The sequence below is a fragment of the Schistocerca nitens genome, chromosome 7 (genome assembly GCF_023898315.1).
Source record: "Schistocerca nitens isolate TAMUIC-IGC-003100 chromosome 7, iqSchNite1.1, whole genome shotgun sequence".
NCBI classification, from domain to species: Eukaryota; Metazoa; Arthropoda; class Insecta; order Orthoptera; family Acrididae; genus Schistocerca; species Schistocerca nitens.
Genome location: NC_064620.1, coordinates 616,807,349 through 616,828,344, shown reverse-complemented (window position 1 = coordinate 616,828,344; position 20,996 = coordinate 616,807,349). Strand labels below are relative to the sequence as shown.

The window sequence follows — 20,996 nt, the reverse complement described above, 5'->3', positions numbered from 1 at the left end:
GTTTTGAATAATTGTACTTGTATTGCTTACTGTAATTCACATTCAGTTTTATGTCTTCAGCATATTTAACAATACAATAGCTTCATGAGAGTAACAGTTCACATCAGAGAACACAAATAAGTTGACCAAGGAATGAGACATGCAAATGCTCTCTCACCTTCGTCACATCCAGAAGAAGCATACACGAATCAGAGTGAAGCCTGCCCTGGCACACTCAGTATGCTACTTAGCAGGCCATAGTCACATTTGCAGAATGTACAGCGTGTTATTTTCTACTAAATAGTTATATCAAAGTAAGGTTCATTTTTTTCTGTTCATTGTAACCAGCAACGTGAAAGAAATTAGCACTGCTGAGTTTGTAAGCCTACTCACTACAGTGACTGACATGGTTAATTATTATGCAAATTCAGGCTGTGAGTCTGATAAAAGGTTCAGGCAGTTGCAGTCGCAGAAACTGTCATACTGTTTAGCCATTTTTTAAAATTACTGTGGTAGTTATTGAACAATGTTAATATCAGAAGTTATCATCTAGTTGTACTAGAGATATGTAACACTAAATGTATGTGTGTCCTGTACATTAACTTGCTCTCGTTGCTAATATTGTTCATAACTATGTTTTTAATTTAATTTGTAACAACATCTGTATTACAGCAGAACCTCACTAATTCATCTCCTACAGGACCTGGAGGATAGACGGAACGCAAAAAAGGATGGAGTATCAGAATAACACTTTTTTTTTTTTTTATCTGTAACATCACAGTACAGTACAGTACAACTAATTTTCAACTGGAAATACTGTCTGAAAGTTTGTTCTGCATTAAAATAGTAACAAAATGAAAATGTTGACACATCAAAAAACCTTACATGAAAGTATACTGTGCAGTAGTGCCTGTACTGTATAATATGTCTGTATCACTAGTAAGGTATTGTTACAGTGAGTAAAAGTTTAACAACCTTACATACCTTATTACAGTACTCCACTGACATACAACAGGTTTGCACTTAATTTTTCAATACATGAGAGATCACACAGTAAAAAATGTTTTGTTCTTATGTAGGGCGAAAAATTGTATAACGTTCTTTTGCCTAGCAGACAACCACCTGATTTTTCCGTGAGGTTCTGCCATTCCCTTCACAAAATGTGTGTTGGAGTAGGCATTGAGCTTTGTTCAGTGTACTGAAGGGCTACATCAAATGCATTTTTACCACCTGGATGTGATACTCAAGCTGTAGGTTCATTGTCATCATCATTGTTCTGATTCTGATTGGCTGTTCGAGTTATACCATCAGTGGTTTGGTCATCGGTTAATTCTTCTTCCATTGTGCAGACATTGTCAGCTGTACTGATCCATTCACTTACATCATTGAGCTCAACATTCAGTTGTAAAGCTTGCAAATCCATCAAAAATCACTGGAGTGTCTTCATCTTGACTTTCATCATTTATCTTCATTGATTCTTTTGAGGTTTCCTCTTCATTTTCATTAAATTTTGGCCACAGTTTGTGCTAAAGTTTTTCAAGCATTTCTGCTGGCATTTCTTCCCAAGCATTGGCAATTGTGTAGAGTTCATCTCTTACATTTATTGACTTCATCACTTGAAACAAGCTATTGCCTTCTTTTGTCCTCTCTAAAATTGATCCAGTGTATTTTCTACAATATCGCCTCTTCAGCAACTCACTAACTCCCTGATCCATGGGTTTGATTAGACATGTCACTGTATTAGGAAGAAATAAAGCCCTTATTTCACCTTTTTCAGTTTCATCTTCAGATGGATGAAATTTCACATTGTCAAGCATCAGTATAACGTGTTTAGGGAGTATTTTCCTTTTATGTGTTTTGTAATAGCAGGGACGAACTAGTCATAAAACCATTCCTTAAAGAGTCTGGATTCCATCCATGTTGACTTTTACTTACAATATCATACTGGCAGTGATGCCATGTCAAGGTTTCTGAAAGCCCTTGGTTCTTTTGCTTTTCCAATCACAAACAATGTCATTTTGTGACTACCATTCCATTAATGTTACTACAGAGAGCAATAGTTATTTTACCTTTGGCAAATTTTGTAGCTGTTATAGACTCATTTTGTGCAGCAAGAGTTCTTGTAGGAAGCATTTTGTAGTTTAAGCCAGACTCAACAATGTTATACCCTTCATCAAGGTCAGCTAAGCCCTTTAACTGAGTTTTTGAATTTCAAAACAAATTCATTGGTAGCTGTTTTCACAGCAGACAGATTCTTGCCAGAAAAAATTACATTTTGAATGTCATGTTGTTTTTTCCACCGATGTAGCCGGCCTTCACATGTTGCAAACTTCTGATTTTCATTGTCCCCACTTAAATTTTTCCTGCAAAATCAGTGCCTTTTCTTTTATGATTGATCAAGACAATGGAGTTTCTTTTTTTCTCCATCCACAAGCATTGTCTAGAATTTCACTTTTAGGGTTCTTCAAAGTCGTGGATATTTTCTGTTCTTTCTTATCATCAATCATCACTGTATTATTTTCAAGAGCTTGGCTATTTTTTCTCCAGTCTTAAAAGTTGTTATGCCAGTCCCAACCTAATGTACAATGTTTTGAACAGATTTGCCTTATCTAATCTTTCAAGCACTTTCAGTGATGGTGTCACATGTTTACATTTAGTTGATGCCATAATTTAGTTATGATTGTGCTAGGAAAAAGTTGATCAAAGTACCGCACCTATCAGCGGTTGACTGCTTACTGACCGGTATGCAGATGACAATTCTTCAGCAAGTCTAGACCTGACTGTAGCAGTGGCTTGTGCATGTGAAGGCCGCTTCTGTTGACACAACTGAGAAGTGCTTCTCTTCTGTGCTCCGGCCTTCATGTGGCTTCACTGGCAATGGGCGCAACTACTGTAGTGAGCAGCTTTGATTCTGTCACTACCGCTGCTTCTATGCTGACATCACTTGCCAATTGTTTATATGTGGTGACCTGTTCCTTGGTCTGTCAGCAGTGCCACTGAGTGGAGTTATGTGAAGGCTGTTTAAACAGACACTGGAAATGGGATAGTTGGTCTGAGCGAGAAGTCTGACCATCTGAGGTAGGATTAGCTGTACCACTTCTTATGTAAACATGTCACAGTTCTTTTGTGCACAGGGTGGCACAAAATGTGTAAAGTATGTTCACGTCTTGTTTGAAGCTCAGAGTTACAGACCCAGACTTTTGGACATCATGATTGCATAGCCCTGGGCCACTCCACTTCCCCATTGTTTCACATTCTCCCTCCCTCCCTGTTTTCCACCACTCACTCCCATTAAAGGGTTGCAATCTGTGAATTTCGTTTCTGTCTGTTGCAATAGTATGTTTGGGTGCAGCAACTTAGATACACACAGAGAGTTCTTATGTGTGGCCTTTTTTCTCAGAGAGAGGGTACTGGGGAATAAATGTAGATAGAATTATAAGGTCATATTAATTTTCATTGAAGGTCATATTAATTTTCATTGCAATTTTTGTTTTTATAAGGTTGCTCATGATTGTGAGATTGACAGGAAATCTGTATTTGCTTTTGTCTTTTAGGTGGGCATTGAGGGCATAACATATGCTGGTAACCATGGTCTTGAAATTCTGCATCCTGATGGAAGCAAATTTGTTCATCCAATGCCAATAGAATTTGAAGACAAGGTGACTGATTTGTTAAAAGCCCTTCAGGAGCAGGTAAAGTGTTATTTCTCTTTAGTATTAAGATTTTTGTATTACTTACTTCCATATAATTTAATATACTGTGACATAATTAATAGCTTTACCATAGGGTAGGTAGAATCAGAATCAGAACTATGAAGTCCTAGGTCCCGGGATTGGAGCGTACTGCGTAAAAAAGGAGTGGAAATTTGTTCATATGCATTCCAACTCCCAATAGATACTGGAACTGATGGGTAAAAGAACTACAGTTCAATGAAAGAAAGACCACTGTGAACAGCTCATTTCTCGGATTAGTTCATATGAACTAGTGCACTCATGAATGTGATATACTAAATTCTGACACATCTGCTGGTGATTCACATTGTAAGTTATCTGACCTGTCATTTGTGTTCCTCGGTAGTGTTCTAATTTTCAAAGTCCATTTGTTGATTGCAAGGAGCTGTAAGTGATTTTTAAATAATTTTACACATCATCACCAAAGAAAGTTTTTGAAGTTAGTGTATATTTATTATCATTGTCTGTCATGATGATGATCAGTTGTATGGAAAAATTCGTATACTCAAGGACTTTGAGAAGTCTAGTGACATTTAACAAGTGGCAATAGTACTTTATATGCACACAATAACAATTCCACATAAGTAATTGTGTATACATAATTCAATCCTATCTGTGTTCAGACTGCTGACATAGACATATACATGACAAAATGCTAAACACAAACTGACTGCCTGAACATTACTCGATGGTCACTTACCATAGTCCTGCTTGATATAGTGCTGACTAACACTGAACTCTACACGATGATTACTGCTGGGTGCAGATTGACTATGGCTCTGTGCACATCACCTATATTAAGACACGTGTAGGACAGCTATCACGGAATACTACATCATTCAGATATCATATGCATGGTTGCATAGTATATGTATTTTGTATGTAAAAAAAGAGCAGAAAAGGGGGGATAAGTAGTATTTGATATAGTAGTAGGATTATAGCAAGCAGGTATTGCACCTTGCTGTTTCAACATAGTAGTATTTATCAAATTCTAGTATTTTAATTATTCAGTAGAGAAAAAAAATCACTTAGTTTTGGAAAAAAAGTCATAAAAAACTTATCAGTACATTTGACAACTGCTTTTCAGTTTTTTTTTTTATGTCGACATTCTGTGTCAGTTGATTTCAGTGTATGTCTGCTATTATTGCACTTGTATTTGTATGGAAAAATGAGAACTGTTTTGATGGAAGTTACAGAAGAAGTTGAAGTAATTGCACTGTTCTTCAGTACAATTTTTCTCCCCACTAAATGAGCACTTACAGGCTGCTTCTGCAATTCATATTCATGAAAATTAATTTGTGCAAGGAAATCAAAGGTAAAGTGTTGTGGAAACTTGTTTCAGTTTATTCAACTGATACCACAGTAAATCAAATATTTACTGATGTATTGAGTAAGAATAGCTCCAGCACTTAATGACTTGTAGTTGATTTATAAAGTTATCATTCAGTTCTAGTGTGCCTATATGAACTCTTACTTACATTTATAATACTCTGACCTGCTCCAACACAATACAATCCATGCAGAAAAATCACAAGACAATTGTAAAATGCACTGAAGCACCAAAGAAACTGCCATAGGCATGCATATTCAAAGACAGAGATATATAAACAGCTAGAATACGGCCCTGTGGTCGGCAATGCCTACATAAGACAACAAACATGAGCGATGGGGCGCAGCATCTCCGAGGTAGTGATGAAGAGAGTCTGTGTGTGTGTGTGTGTGTGTGTGTGTGTGTGTGTGTGGTGTCTATTTTCTGCAAATGCCTTATTTTGTGGCAGTCTTTTTGTCGTGTCTATCTGCAACTCAGCATCTCCGTTATATGGTTAGTAGCAACTACTCTTTTCATAATGTTGGTATGTTCCATCCTGGATTTTCCGTATTTTGTTTCTACTTGTTTTATTTTTTAAAGTATTTTGATAACTATTGTTGCACATGGTCATTGATACCAGTTTCAATGTATGCATCCTCACAGGTCTGTTTAATGCCATTAGATCCACTATAGTTCTACCAAAACTACCATTTATAGGTAGTTTTAAAATAACACAATGTTTCATAGACTGTCTTTGTGGTGTCACCGCCAGACACCACACTTGCTAGGTGGTAGCTTTAAATCGGCCGCGGTCCATTAGTACATGTCGGACCCGCGTGTCGCCACTATCAGTGATCGCAGACCGAGTGCCACCACACGGCAGGTCTCGAGAGACTTACTAGCACTCGCCCCAGTTGTACGGACGACGTAGCTAGCGATGCACACTGTCGAAGCCTCGCTCCTTTGTAGAGCAGATAGTTAGAATAGCCTTCAGCTAAGTCCATGGCTACTACCTAGCAAGGCGCCATTAGCCTTACATAGCAATTGATACTTATCGTATAAAGCATGTCTCATCAAGAACGATGTATACAACAAGGATGGATTAAAGTTAAGTATTCCAGAAGCTACGTACTTTTCTTTATAGCATTCATTACGTATCCTGTTTCAGACCTCACGCCATCCTTCGTGTGTTTATAGCGTGCATAGCGGTCCCCTCAAATCACACTGTGTCGGCACTTCTGTCGACACATCAGTCTTGCCATGCCCTCATTTACAAACTTTAGTTATTCCAGTTGACTGTTGGATGATTAAAATCTCCTCTAATGATGATGATATGTTTGAGAACTTACCTACTAGTGAACTAAGGTTATCTCTAAATTTGCTGCTGCATCTGGGTGTGTGTCTGTAGGATGATAAAAACATCTAACTACAAGTTTATGTCCACCATTGATACCAAGTCTTGCACAAAGCATCTCACATGCAGCTTCAATTTCTATCTCACTGAATTTTGAGTTTCTTGTCAACAGTGACAAATATACCACCTCAGTATCCCATAAGCCTGTGATTTCAGTGTATGCTTAGGTGTATTTGATGGATCTTGCACAAATAATTAGGGAGATCATACAGCTGCCATTATCTGATCTGGGTGGAGAGTAGTCTAGTCTAAGAAAACCCTAGTGTGCATCCCACAGGGTCAGCTATGCTGGTAGCAGCCTCTAATGAGCAGTGTACACCTATTTGTGGGCCCTTCAGTTCTTAACCCTGTTGCGTTATTCTGGGAGGTGACAGACTAGCTTGTGACACAAAATTTTGAAGTCTCTGGTAGTTGCCTCCCTCTCAACTTCTCAGTTTCAGCACATTGAACTTCTTGGTTAGGGGATATCTGTAACACCCAGACTATTCCCTGGTTCCTGTTTCCCTCCATAGGGACTCCCAAATCTACCACTGACCCCTCACTCACAATCAATTAGACAAGTGGTAGAGAGATCCTCATAGTTCCACTGAATTTTTCTATCCCTTCAGTCAGTTGCAGTTCTGTCATTCAGTTGTTAAGGGAAGTTTAAATATAGCCTTTATTTTTACAGATGTGTAACTTGTGCAATCCCCAGGACTAAATGCTGGGAAGTTTGATGATTGTTTTACTAACTCTTCAGTAAATTTCCTGTTTGGTGGTGAATATGAGAAACAAACCAATAGAGTGCGCTATTTTCCCATTGTGACAAATCTTCATATCTGGAGAAAATGTAGTACAATTTTGGGGAACGCTGTATCGTGATACACCCCCCCCCTCCCCCCCCCTCCCCCTCGCCCCCTCACCTTCAGCCACTCTTACAAGGATTACTTGCATGAATGGTTGCTAAATACATAAAAACAACTTTGAAAAAATCAATAAAAATTTTCTTTTCTTAGCTGTCACTCCAGTCACTGGTTCACATTGCACATCTTAAGGAACTTTCAGCTCACAATCATCAGTTCTTTTGCACTGTCCATCGTTTGTCTGCAACCCCTCTTTTTCTGGCAGTCTCTATGCTGCAGTAGCACAGTCCACTATTAGTTTCACAGTTTTTTAATTTTCACTTCCATGTCAGTTCTCTAGGTAGGAGCAGGGATGGACTCATTACTCAAGGTACTCGTGTAGGTTACAATTAAGGTCACATCAGGTATGAATATATCAAACGCATTCACATATATTACACTATACTATTAGCATATTTACAAACAAAATTAAACATCTCTAAAGTGTAAAGATTTAGCTATATACAGATTAAAGTCAAAGAACAAAACTAAATTATATATGTATCCATTCATTTTGATTAATATTTCAGTATATTCCACTATACAGTATATTTGAACTCACCAGATCTCATTTAACTCTTTATCATATCAAACAAATTCACAGACTGTTGATTGTCACACCATCTTGTAATAACAAACTTTTTACAAAATGTCTTTTGTCACAGTGCAATTTGTCCATTTAGTAACACATGTACATCTACCATTGTCCACTTGTTCATCTCATTAGCAAATTCATAAAATAATTACCATGCCTGTAATTCTCAAAGAACCACCCACAAATCAAATACATGCTCTGCAGGGTATAACTACAATAATTGGTCAATCACTATTATAGGAAAGTCAAATTTAGTTCACAGTTTACATTTTCAAATTATTCCTCAAATAATGTCACTCAATAGTCATATTATATACAGAAAACTTATACTACAGAGAATGGATAGTATTTTCAGTAAGAGATAACTTAACTACAGGTTTATAGATGAGTAAAAGATGTAGCATCCGAAAACGAAAAGAAGAAAATAGAATGGTACATAGCTCGGAGACCTAGTGCTCGCCACACACTTGACACAAAGGTGTGTCCTCATGAGGGCATTTTCATCATCTCATTTTTTCTTGGTGTTTAACACTTACTCCATACGGTTTGACAAAATTTGGTTTGTGAGGTTTTAGATTAAATCTACATTCATAGTTTTTCACTTTCCCAGGTTTCTCACTAAACACATCTTTGCATTCCCACAGCAAATTACCTAATTGATGTGTCTGTTCGTTATTTCGACTCCCAGCTTCTTTTAGTTTGGTGGCCACTAATTCAGCATACTTGTCTTCACTGCATTCTTCTTCATTGTCTTCCTCGTTAACATCAATCTTTTCATTTGCACAAACCACTCTTCTAATTTGCAAAATTGTTCTCTACACAATTTTGGATGATTAGTTCAGTCATATGTGTTACACCTGTCTTTGGGATGGTAAGCATTAACTTTTTGTTATTCTAATCAAAATCCACACTTATTCCTTGTATCCAGTTCATTCTGAACAAAATATTTTCATTGAGGTCAGGTACTACAAAATATCCTTGGTTATACTGTACATCATTAATTGTGAAAGACATTAAGGCTTGCCTGTTTACAACTTTGCTGCGCCTGCCAGTTCCTCCCTTAATTTTGATTCCAATAACAGGATATTCTTGAAGTTAGCACTGTGTCTTATCTGGTCTCTAAATTTTTCAGAAATGGCACAGACAGGACTACCTGTATCTAAGAGGCAAACTCCCTCATAATTTGCAACTTTTATACGTATATACTGGCAACCTAAAACTTTTTTCTTCCTGCTTTCCCCATCTTCATGCAGCAAATCACCCTCAGTCTCTCTAAAGTCCAAGTTGTTTATACCATTTTTTTTCTGCACAATTTCTCTTATTTGTCTGAATTTTGCTTAGAGCTACATCAGATGATTGCTTGATGTCATGTCCTTCATTTACACACTGTTTACTTTTCCCGTAACTGATCTCACTGTAAGCCTGTTGGTTGGTTCTACGTTCCTAGTTGGAATGCAATTCTTCACAAATAATCTTGATGACCCTTTGTACTCTGTCGTCATAATCACTATAACCCTTAAAAGTATCCCATAAAGTTTCTATTAAACAATGGAAAATCCAGGATGGAATGTGACAATATGAGAGAAGGGAAGTTGCTACTCACCATATAGTGGAGATGCTGAGTCGCGATAGGCACAATAAAAAGATTCACACACTCATAGCTTTTGGCCATTAAGGCCTTTGTCAGCAGTAGACACACACACACACACACACACACACTCACGCAAGCGCAAATTGCACACACGTCTGCAGTCTCAGAGAGCTGAAACTACACTGTGAGCAGCAGCACCAGTGCATGATGCGAGTGGCGATTGGGTGGGGGTAAGGAGGAGGCTGGGGCGGGGAGGCAGAGAAATAGTATGGTGGGTGTGGCGGACAGTGAACTGTTGCAGTTTAGACAGGGGGTAGGAGAGAAGGTGCGAAGGGGGGAGGGGGTAAGTAGCGGAAAGGAGAGAAATAAAAATAAAAGAAATTAAAAGACTGGGTGTGGTGGCGAAATGACGGCTGTGTAGTGCTGGAATGGGAACAGGGAGGGGGCTGGATAGGTGAGGACAGTGACTAACGAAGGTTGAGGCCTGGAGGGTTACGGGAACGTAGGATGTATTGCAGGGAAAGTTCCCACCTGCGAATTCAGAAAAGCTGGTGTTGGTGGGAAGGATCCATATGGCACAGACTGTGCAGCAGTCATTGAGATGAGGGGTATTATGTTTGGCAGCGTGTTCAGCAACAGGGTGGTCCACTTGTTTTTTGGGCACAGTTTGTTGGTGGCCATTCATGCAGACAGACAGCTTGTTGGTGTACATACCTACATAGAATGCAGCACAGTGTTGCAGCCTAGCTTGTAAATCGGATGACTGGTTTCACAGGTAGCCCTGCCTTTGATGGGACAGGTGATGTTAGTGACTGTACTGGAGTAAGTGGTGGTAGGAGAATGTATGGGACAGGTGTTGCATCTAGCTCTATTACAGGGGTATGTGCCATGAGGTAAGGGATTGGGAGCGGGGGTTGTGTAAGGGTGGACGAGTATATTGTGTAGGTTCTGTGGATGGCGGAATACCTCGGTAGGAGGGGTGGGAAAGATAGTGGGTAGGACATTTCTCATTTCAGGGCACGATGAGAGGTAATCGAAACCCTGGCAGACAATGTAATTCAGTTGCTCCAGTCCCGGATGGTACCGAGTTACGAGGGGAATGCTCCTCTGTGGCCGGACTGTTGGACTTTGGGAGGTGGTGGGAGACTGGAAAGATAAGGCATGGGAGATCTGTTTTTGTACAGGGATGGGAGGATAATTACAGTCAGTGAAGGCTTCACTGAGACCCTCGGTATATTTAGAGAGGGGCAGTTCATCACTGCAGATGCGATGACCATGGGTAGCTAGGCTGTACGGAAGGGACTTCTTGGTATGGAATGAGTTGCAGCTGTCGAAGTGGAGGTATTGCTGCTGGTTAGTAGGTTTGATATGGACAGAGGTACTGATGTAGCCATCTCTGACGTGGAGGTCAACATCTAGGAAGGTGGCTTGTTGGGATGAGTAGCTCGTGTACAGATAGTGTTAGTTAATGTTAAATACATAAAGGATTAATGTACAACAAAGGTAAGGATAAACATATAGGAATTATTTTAATAATTTTAATACAAGGTGTACAACTTTGCTTCTGCTGTTTTTTCCCCAACATTTGAGGCTTTAATGAAACACAAGTATAATTCAAAGTATTTTCTATCGTTGGCCACTACTTTCTCCCATCTTTCAGGCAGTGTACGAATCCTGCGTCGAATTTTCACCTTTTGAAGCGATCCAAGAATTGATCCAATTTGTGACTTCTTCATGAGATTGGAATTGTTGGTAAGCCAGGCCATGCACCGTTGACCTAAACAGGTGATAGTCAGAGGGAGCAATGTCTGGAGAGCACAGCGGGTGGGGTAGGACTTCCCATTTTAACATTTCCAAGTACATTTTGACCTCTTTTTGCAACATGGGGTCAAGCACTGTTGTGCTGCAAAATCACTTTATGGTGCCTCTCGCTGTATTGCGGCCGTTTGTCTTTTGATGCTCTGCTCAAATGCATTAATTACGTTTGATAACGAGCACCTGTGATTGTTTCACTTGGTTTTAACACCTCATAGTACACGATGCCAAACTGGTCCCACAAAATGCAGAGCATGATCTTGGAGCCGTGAATATTCGGTTTGGCCATCGATGTGGAAGCATGGCCGGGATATCCCCATCCACATGATTTTTTGCATTTAGGGTTATCATAATGAACCCATTTTTCGTCCCCGGTCACAATGCGATGCAGAAATCCCTTCTGTTTTTACCTCTGAAGCAACTGTTCACAAACACACAAATGCCATTTAACATCTCTTGGTTTCAGTTCACACGGGACCCCATGTTCCTTCTTTCTGAATCACGCCCATAACCTTGAGACATTTTGAAATGGCTTGCTGTGTCACTCCCACTAATCGTGCCAATTCTTCTTGAGTTTGAGGCGAGTCTTCACTCAGCAATGTCTCCAATTCTGCATCTTTGAAAACATTTTCTCTTCCACCACTGTGCTGTTCTATGACATTAAAATCACCATTCTTGAAGCGTTGAAACCACTCACAACACGTTCTTTCACTAATAGCGTCCTTACCATACGTACTTGAGAGCACTCGATGACATTCAGCCACTGTTTTCTTCATATTGAAACAAACAGTAACACCTCCTGCAAATGACGAGAATTAGGCTTATACTGACTTTTTCAATCAAGAACAACTTTATGATGCAGACACAATCGACTAATGTTTGAATGAGGTTACATTGACCGAGGTTGAAGCTAACTGTCTGAAGTCTGCGATCTGTTTCTTTCGACTGCTACTTACCGTTGTCGCCACCTATTGGCAAATGGCGGAAGCAAAGTTTTACACCTTGTAATATAAATATATTTTAATAATTAAATATTATTCACTTTTTCTAATTTACTTTCTGTTTTTACTTTTTTTACTTTCTTTTAAAAATTACTCTGTTTACTACAGCCAATAAACTGTAGGCATGTCTTTACATCTAGTTGCTTAACAATTCATATCATTGAGCTCAAGGAAGAAAATGAATGTTCCAGTGATAAAACACAAGATTTGTGTTTTGCATGTTCAGTTGTGTCTCAACATCATTGTGCTTCCTGTTACGTATACCTCAGTTTTTGGAATTCCATTTTGGCCTCTGGATACCTTCCTTTTCCCACTTGTATCGTTATACTTATTATTATACTTTTATTTCATCATACTCCATTTTTACAAATTGTCAGATAAATTGACAGCCATCTTGTGCCTTCATTTAAAATGCGTTTCCCTGTTACACATCTATCTTTTCTTGTAGAGAACAAGTAACTCATTTTGATTATTCATTACTTGAGTTAATTAAATTAAGTCCATTTATTATTTAGAACAGCTTGCAATTTTATTTTGAGTAACTTTATAACAGAAGGATTTGTTTTGGTAAAAAGTTTGTATGAGTATGTGCCTTTTTACTTCACAGGTGTGCAGAGAAGGAGCATGGGTGGAAAATAAAGGGGCTCTGTTAACATTCCACTATCGTGAGACACCTATGCACTTGCGGTCTGAAATGGTTGCGCAAGCTCAGACTCTGATTGAGCAGGCAGGATTCAAAGCTGGATCTGCCCACTGCGCAATCGAAGCAAAGCCTCCGGTACAGTGGAACAAAGGACGAGCATCTCTTTATATTCTGCGAACTGCCTTTGGAGTTGACTGGAGTGAACGAATCCGTATAATTTACGCTGGTGATGACGTTACTGATGAAGATGCCATGGAGGTATGTGCCTACCATTTAGAGCCAATTGATTTTTCTCAAATTAAGAGAAGGGGCTAAAGGGTGAGTATTTTTGTGCAGAATGGCACAAATGCTTCATCATATCGAATATCTGTTGTTGTTGTATAGCAAGTTGTGCATTCTACACTTGCCAGGTCAAAGTACACACATCATGAAGAAATAATTTCTCATTTTTAAGAACCATTAAAAATAACTACCCTTATTGCAAAGGTTGGTATCTGCTAGGCACAGTACAATTCCAGGTGGAATACCCTCGCCTTGGTGTAGTCTTTGACTTGACTTTCCAAGCAATTTGTATGAGGATGTACAGTTTAGGTACACTCCAAATTATTGTGCAATTTGGCCTTTTTCTTGTGTAGAAATTATAGCCAGAGATGGGAGAAGTGATAAGTGACAGAAAAAATCCCAGGACCAGCTTCATTTGTTAATATTCTTAATCACTTTGAGTTTACCCTCCAAAACTAACCATGGAGCAATGTAAAGTATCTTGCTCTCTGTTTGTCGGTCCACAATTGCACTTCTTCAGCTTGGTCTTGCTTAGAACACTAGACTCACATCAGCAGGACTGACAAGGGGAAGGTCTCAGACACAGCCAACCGATTCAGCTCAAATTTGGCAGGTCGCTTGTGTACAGCCTAAAATGAAGGAATCTAAGATAGTTTGCGTCAACACTCCCGCGTTTTTGAGGAAATTACCCCTAAAGGTTATCACGAGCAATCGACTCAAAATTCGTGGTATCGATAGATAATTATAAATGGAGCATTTTTCATCATCAAGTAAGGGGTCCGAAAATGCATACTTTCCCAGAAATCGAGGTAAGAAACTTTTACTACTGCCACTTCTGTACCTACATGGTGAAAGCTTTTTCGCTGACAGCACTGATAGCGCAACGGCCAAAGTAACTGGCTGGGAATCGGAGAACCCAGGTTCGAGTCTTGAAGAAACCTAGCGGATATTCTTCTTTTCATTTGTATTTTTCCATATCTCAATTGATAGGAATAGGAGAGTTAATAAGGTAAGTAAATCAATAAAGAATGATGATAATGATAATAATAAGGCAGGAAAATAAATTTCTCTAACCTCTTGGGATAGTCAACAACTAAAATGCTACTCCATGTCACTTTACAACGGATCTTCCAGTCACTGTTACGTGTCCTCACTTTTCTTCGAACAACTAAATGGATGGTACTTGTCATGTAAACATTCGAAACACATATACTCACGGCACCAGGAACATCCAAATGAATGCAATCTTTCAACAGCTACACTGTTCCTTCTGAAGAGTCAGCAGAAAACAAACTTGGTTTATACTTAAAAATATGTCTTTTTCGGGAATTAATTTTGATGCATACCACGCATACGATATCATGACCTTGAAAAATCTGTGCTGAAAGTTGGTTATGAATTATACTGTGAATAGTTATTGCATCCGTGCATTTGTGCAGTTCCTGCTGGGTTTCCAAAAGCACACTGTAATTCTGAGGCCTGGAAATAAAGTTTTTAACCTGGCGATAGAAATAAACATCACACGGCTGGCACACAGGTGTGCAGTTTGGCGGTATTACTTTTACTGTGCACGTTGGCTGACGCTCGCCATCTATAAACATTGTCTCATATATTGTAGTATTAATTTGTCCACTCCAGGAAACCAATATTAGACAAAACTTGTTATCAGAAACGTATGGTTTTAAAACATTCTCAAAATATCTTCTGTAAATCGCTTTCGTCAGCAGGTAACGTAAACATTTTTCAACGAGTCGGATAAACGATTGACCTCTTCTATAACCCGAGGGCCAAATGTAACATTGGTTTCTTGTAAACACAGGAAAACCTTAGACAACACTTTTCCAGAGGCTGTGATGGCATATTTCGCCCAGTACGAATGTGTTAGTTTGTTTTTACTACCAACTGTGACAAGGGTTCGTTTTTCTCCCTTATGCGACAACGTGCGTCGAATGCTCACTCGATACTCGCATCCTATTTGATCAGTGTTGATCACGTAATCACGATTAAAACCAGTCATAAGTGACGCCATTTGCGTGCTGAAAATCTGCTATATTTTGTACCTCCTTATGAGAGACATATTTAGTGACATGCCGATGACAAATCTTATACTCTGATTTGAAATTTCTTGCCCAAGATAATGATGCAGCAAATGTAAAATCCTTGTTGGCCGTATATTGAAGCGCTGCACCTGCAGCCCACTCCTGAAGTATTCTCATTCTTACATACTCGTTACGACAACGAGATTCGACAAATCGGTCGTATGTCCACTTATTTATTGCCTGGTATTTGTCGTATCTTGTCCCTCCTTTATCGATATCACTTTCCCACAATTTCAAGTCCTCCTTCCTTTTCAGGGCTGTTGTTGCTCCATTCTTTTGCAGTGTTTGTAAGTTCCAATTTGGAAGATTCCTGGCTAGCGCTACCGCCTTTACTTTTACTTCAAGGGGTATAGTGCCGTAGTTCAGTCGTTTAGTAACCGGTTCGTAATACTCATCGGGAACAGATGAAGCACTTATTCCCAGTGACGTGGAGATTTCCAAAGTGTTATGACCATTTTGCGATTCGTTAGTCGGGATATCTTCCACTCAATCACCTTCTGCTTAATCTTCATGGTACAGTACTTCAGTATCAACAAAAGTCATTTCATTGGTCAGCTCCAAAAATCGCTCTACGATAGCCGCTCCTACAATCTGGAACGCCGAGAAACAGAACTGCCTGCTTCCGGTAGTGCATTGATAATACATCTCCCTTGCAACACTTTTACAAACCAAAACATGGCATCGGTAACTTCCCGCTTGCCATCGTCTGTGACAGGCTCCCAATTACATGTTACAGCACTAGTCGAAGGGTGTACATCCTCCATTATTCAGATTATGCACCTGAAAGATATGACACAACAAACAATAACTAGTGACAACGGCATAAACAAACGATCTAATTACTACAAACTACATACAGTAATCGTCGTATGTTACTTAAGGAAGAACACTGTATTCATTCACAAAACGTATTTCAAAAGGCGCATTAACGATGGAAAAATCACTACATGTATCCGTGAGGTTCACTGCAGCCTAATGATGGAAAACAACTCTTTCCGATTAACTTCTATAAGGCTCATGCTGGACACCTTCCCTCTTCCAGGTTCACAACTATGATATGACGAAGAGGCAACCGGGACAACATAAGTCTCCCCGCGTGAATTCTGTCCCATGCCTCGCTGTAAACAAGTGTCGCACGGTTGGCTATCTGTGATCACTCGTGAGGAATTCGCAGCACTCTTACTCGGAGTTGTTTTCATGTGGCAAGGCTTAAAAGCTTAATACTTTACTAACTCACGGCGTTTGGGAAATTAGTTTGCCTACCTTATTATTATCATTCCTTATTGATTTACGTATCTTATTAACCTCCTATCCCTATCAATTGAGATATGGAAAAACACAAACGAAAATATGAACATCCGCTAGGTTTCTTCGAGATTCGGACCCGGGTTTTCCGATTCCCAGCCAGTTACCTTAGCTGTTGCGCTATAGGCGCTGTCTGCAAAAGGCTTTTACCATGTGAGTTCAGAAGCGACAGATGTAACAGTTTCTTTCCTCGATTTCTGGAAAAGTTTGTGTTTGTGGACTCTATACCTGATGATGAAAAATGCTCTATTTACAATTATCTATCGATCCCTCCAATTTTGAGTCGATTGCTCATCATAATCTTTAGGGGTGATTTTCTCAAAAACACAGAGGTGTTGACCCAAAATACCTTAGAGTCGTTCGTTTTAGGTTGCACACAAGCGACCTGCCAAATTTGAGCCGAATCAGTTGGCTGTGTCTGAGGCCTTCCCCTTGTAAGATCAAATCCTTGTTGAGCCATTCTGATGTAAAATTAGTTCTGTTTCTCTTAACATTAAGTGCTAGGTCAGTTCTGTGGGTTAGGTTGTTAAAAATGAACAATTTTGGTTATTAATGTTGTTGCACTGGGAAAGTGAGTGTGAGAGTTTAGAGACTCAGCATTTGTGATGGACTGCAGAACAATCCTACAGGTACTGAGATATGTTTTGTGTAAGGATGGTAAGATAAGATTGAGAAATGAGGGCTCATACTAAAGCATATAAATAGTCATTTTTCCCTTTCTCCATTTGTGAGTGGAACAGGAAAAGGAATGACTAACAGTAGTACAGAGTACCTTCCACAATGCACCGTATTGGTGGCCTGTGGAGTATACATTTAGATGTAGATGATGATATAAATGAATGTATTCACATTTATGTCAACATTTTAGAAGTACTTTCTTCTTTTTTCCTGTCAATATTGCTGAAATAGTGGTGAGCTGACACTGATGCAGAGGGCACTTACATCTGAAATACCTCTGCTGTGAACGCAAACTAGGGCCATCATACACCACTGTAGGTGCCTAGAGCCACAAGGAACACAGTAGAAAGAAGTGCTCAAAAGCAAATACTCCAGCCCATAATTTGTATTCACTCAGTGGTTTTCAGATGCATTTAGCCCCCAACCTGTATGGGCTGTATGTTGGCTGTGTCAATCAATTTCTGTGAGTGGAAGGTGAGATGTGGAAGTGTGCTGTAGTAACACCGCAGGCGTCACACTCAAGTTGATAATCAGCAAATTAAACAGTTAACCATAATAATTAAGAAAAGTTATTAGTTGGAAACTTGTTAGTTGGTACAGTTATTTATTACACTCAGAACGCTGGAAACCACATAATGATGGGAGTATCTATATGGGAGGTATTCGAGTTTTAATTCAGCGAGTCTAACAGAAATTAGTCAGGAGTGGCTGGAGTGCAAAGAGGCCAAATAGTGCATCTGGGGGCAGGCTGGGTGGCAGTCCCAAACAATGCCAGTTAGCATGAAGGGCAAAGCAAGTGGGGACTGGAAAGGGAAGGAGCAGGTGCAGAGATCCTGAAAAAGAAGCCGAAGTTGCAGTTAAGAGGTAGTTGATGGAAGTGTACCTCACTTCACTTCGCTATCTGTGAACAAGTCCATCAGTGGACCTAACTCAAGGGAAAAGTGGTCCACCTTACATTTTACTGTGGTGAACAGTAAAGAATTCACAGTATTTATTAAAGTGAAGTTTAGAGTTGTCTCCATATTAGAAAACCATAGAGAATGATATTATTTACAAGCAAAGTTAATGTTTGGCAAACTGTAGTGTGTGACATCACGGCTATCAAGAGTGAGGAGCAAGGGGGGGGGGGATGATTTATCGTTGTTAGAGAGACGAAACTTAGCATTGTTGCTCTATCAGGATTGCAGGATAAGTTTTGCTAATGAACATACTGTGCTAGTAATGTTGTCCAAGGAAAGTAGCACAGGCAGCGAACTTTAAGACTGTGTTTGTAAGAGACTGCTTAGATGCAAGTAGTGGATGAACAAAGCTTATGGCGTGCGCACTCCTGAGTGCGAATGTAGGTTGGACGGGGCCTACTGACAAGCTGTTAACCACTGAAGTGTTGTGTTATTGTTATTTCTGATGACCCTTTGGTCACAATTTGCAGTTTGTGGAATTTGCTGGCTTGGGGAATATCTAATTATTTCTAGGTTTCCAAACTGCAGTGGCAAGTTGTGATAAGTCCCATGTGGCAGAAAGTATTATTTGCATCTCCCCAATATAAATTAGCTGTGTTGTGGCATTTATGAAACATAAATTCTTAACAGAGTGAAGTCTTTTTGTATGGCCTTTGTGCCACTGGTATCAGTGCACGGACATTTACACAGTGTGTGTGAATTCTGATGAGCTCCATCTTTGATGTAATTACTAATGTACAACCACTTATATTGAGGACACTGGGCCTCCACAATATAGATAACTTCGGCCACAATTAGTTTCTCTTTATAGGTATTTGTTTCAAGTTGCCCAAGTGTGATTGTGTCAAAAACTTACCAAGGCAGATTTCACATGCTGAAACACAGCCTCCTGATAACTGCACTAGAGGTAAATATGACTGGCAAAGTGAGACTGCCTGTCCGGGATGCAGTACTGAAAGGTACATCAGTGTCTAAATAGTTCCATACACCCCTGTACACTACCTCTTACTGTAACAGTATGATATGCCCAACAGTAAGTTGTAGATTAGGATTTGACATTCTAGTTTCTCTCTGAGATGGTTGATGTACGAGGGCTGCCCAAAAAACAAAAAGAGATTACATTGTAGTATTAAAAAAATCATAAAAATGAAGTCTTATTGATTTTGAAAGCGACACACAAGTTCTACTTTTCAGCATTGTCTCCACACAAATTAAGGTTTTAGGTACTTATCAAAGCAGTGAACAAGCTTTGAAATTCCAGTGAAATAAAATTCTGCCACCTAAGACCTCAACTAGATGGTCACACATTTCTGCAGATCAGCGTCACCATCAAAGTGCTGTGTTAACAAGCTGGGTCCTCATTGTTGGAAACAGATGGTACTCACTGGGAGCAAAGTCCGGACTGTACAGTGGATGAGGAAACACCTCACACTTCTCGAATGCGATTGTCCGTGTGTGGTCAAGTGTTGTTATGCAAAAACAAAATTTCTGAACTCTACTTTCCTTTGTGCTTATTTTGCAATGGTTTGGTGCAGGAAATTTGTGGAAAACTAAACAAGAGCTCTGTCATAGTGAAACGGCAGTCTTCTTGAATCTTCTCATTGATTTTTGACTGTTTCATCAGTCAGAATACTCGGCCATCCACTTCACTCTTCATTGTGAACATTATTTCGGCCACTTTTAAATCTGGTGTGCCATTGGCACACTTCACCTTCAGTGATTAAATTCTCTCTGTATACTTCATACAGTTACTCATAAATATCAACTGGTTTATGATTTTCTGCCAACAAAAATCTTACTACTGATCACACTTCACAACTCATAGGAATTTCTGTTGTGGCACACATTTAAAAATTCTATTGTGAAATACTTTGAAAGGCATGAACCTCACACTATCACAGCCGGATGCCAACTGAACGGCCAAATGCTCGTACAACAGTGTACCCCCCACCCCATGCTAGCCCCATCCATTGTTATTGCATGCAAAAACGTAATTTGCTTCCGGGATAGCCCTTGTACTTGTGTTGTATTCGTCAGCACCACATTTGTTAGATTCAGAGCAAAAATTAATCATGAGAGGATATTAGAAATGTTTCAGGGAGCAGTTCATTCAGCGAGGACCAAATGACTTTGTTAAAAATTCACTATCCTCTTTCTTTCTGAAGAATACAGTGACGTATTATTAGTGCCTTGTTTACATTGTACCCATTCCTGACAAAGGAGGTTATTGCAGTCAACAGTGATGTCATGGTGGAGTTGTTTTCTTTTCCTGATGCACTCATATTTGATGTAATTGAAACTCCAAAACACAATAAATTAAGTGTGCATTGTTATCCTGTGATACTGTGTTCGATTGTTTGCTTAATGTAAAGCTTACATCAGAATTAATTCATTTGACTTTTTTGCCACACAGTATATAAGAGACACAGTGCTGAGATTGTAGCAGTGCTCATTGCAAATGAATTACTATCAAAACAGGGATTCTTAGGAGCACTGCCAATTTTACACAGTCAGATTTGGCAGTCTGATGCAATCAACGTAAACTGCCACTTGAAAATTTGGCTTAGTTGCAGCTTACCTACACACATATCACCTGTTGTATGCAAACTGTAGAAAACAGGTCAGTTATCTGCTGGCAGTGTTTATGCGTTCTCACAGTCAGCTGTTGAATGTGAAGTGGCATTGGAAAAGTGGCACACATTGCTTGAGCGGAA

The 20,996-nt window shown here is 39.4% G+C and overlaps 1 protein-coding gene across 3 annotated transcripts in view; it reads left to right on the top strand.

Annotated features, from left to right (window-relative positions):
- The window catches only part of LOC126195450 (uncharacterized), a 118,214-nt gene that overhangs the window by 84,553 nt on the left and 12,665 nt on the right, over nucleotides 1-20,996 (top strand). For all 3 annotated transcript variants that reach the window (XM_049934079.1, XM_049934078.1, XM_049934077.1), the window contains 2 exons: nucleotides 3,534-3,671; nucleotides 12,924-13,217. In XM_049934079.1, the coding sequence (XP_049790036.1) occupies nucleotides 3,534-3,671; nucleotides 12,924-13,217 (432 nt within the window). The remainder of the gene's footprint in view (nucleotides 1-3,533; nucleotides 3,672-12,923; nucleotides 13,218-20,996) is intronic.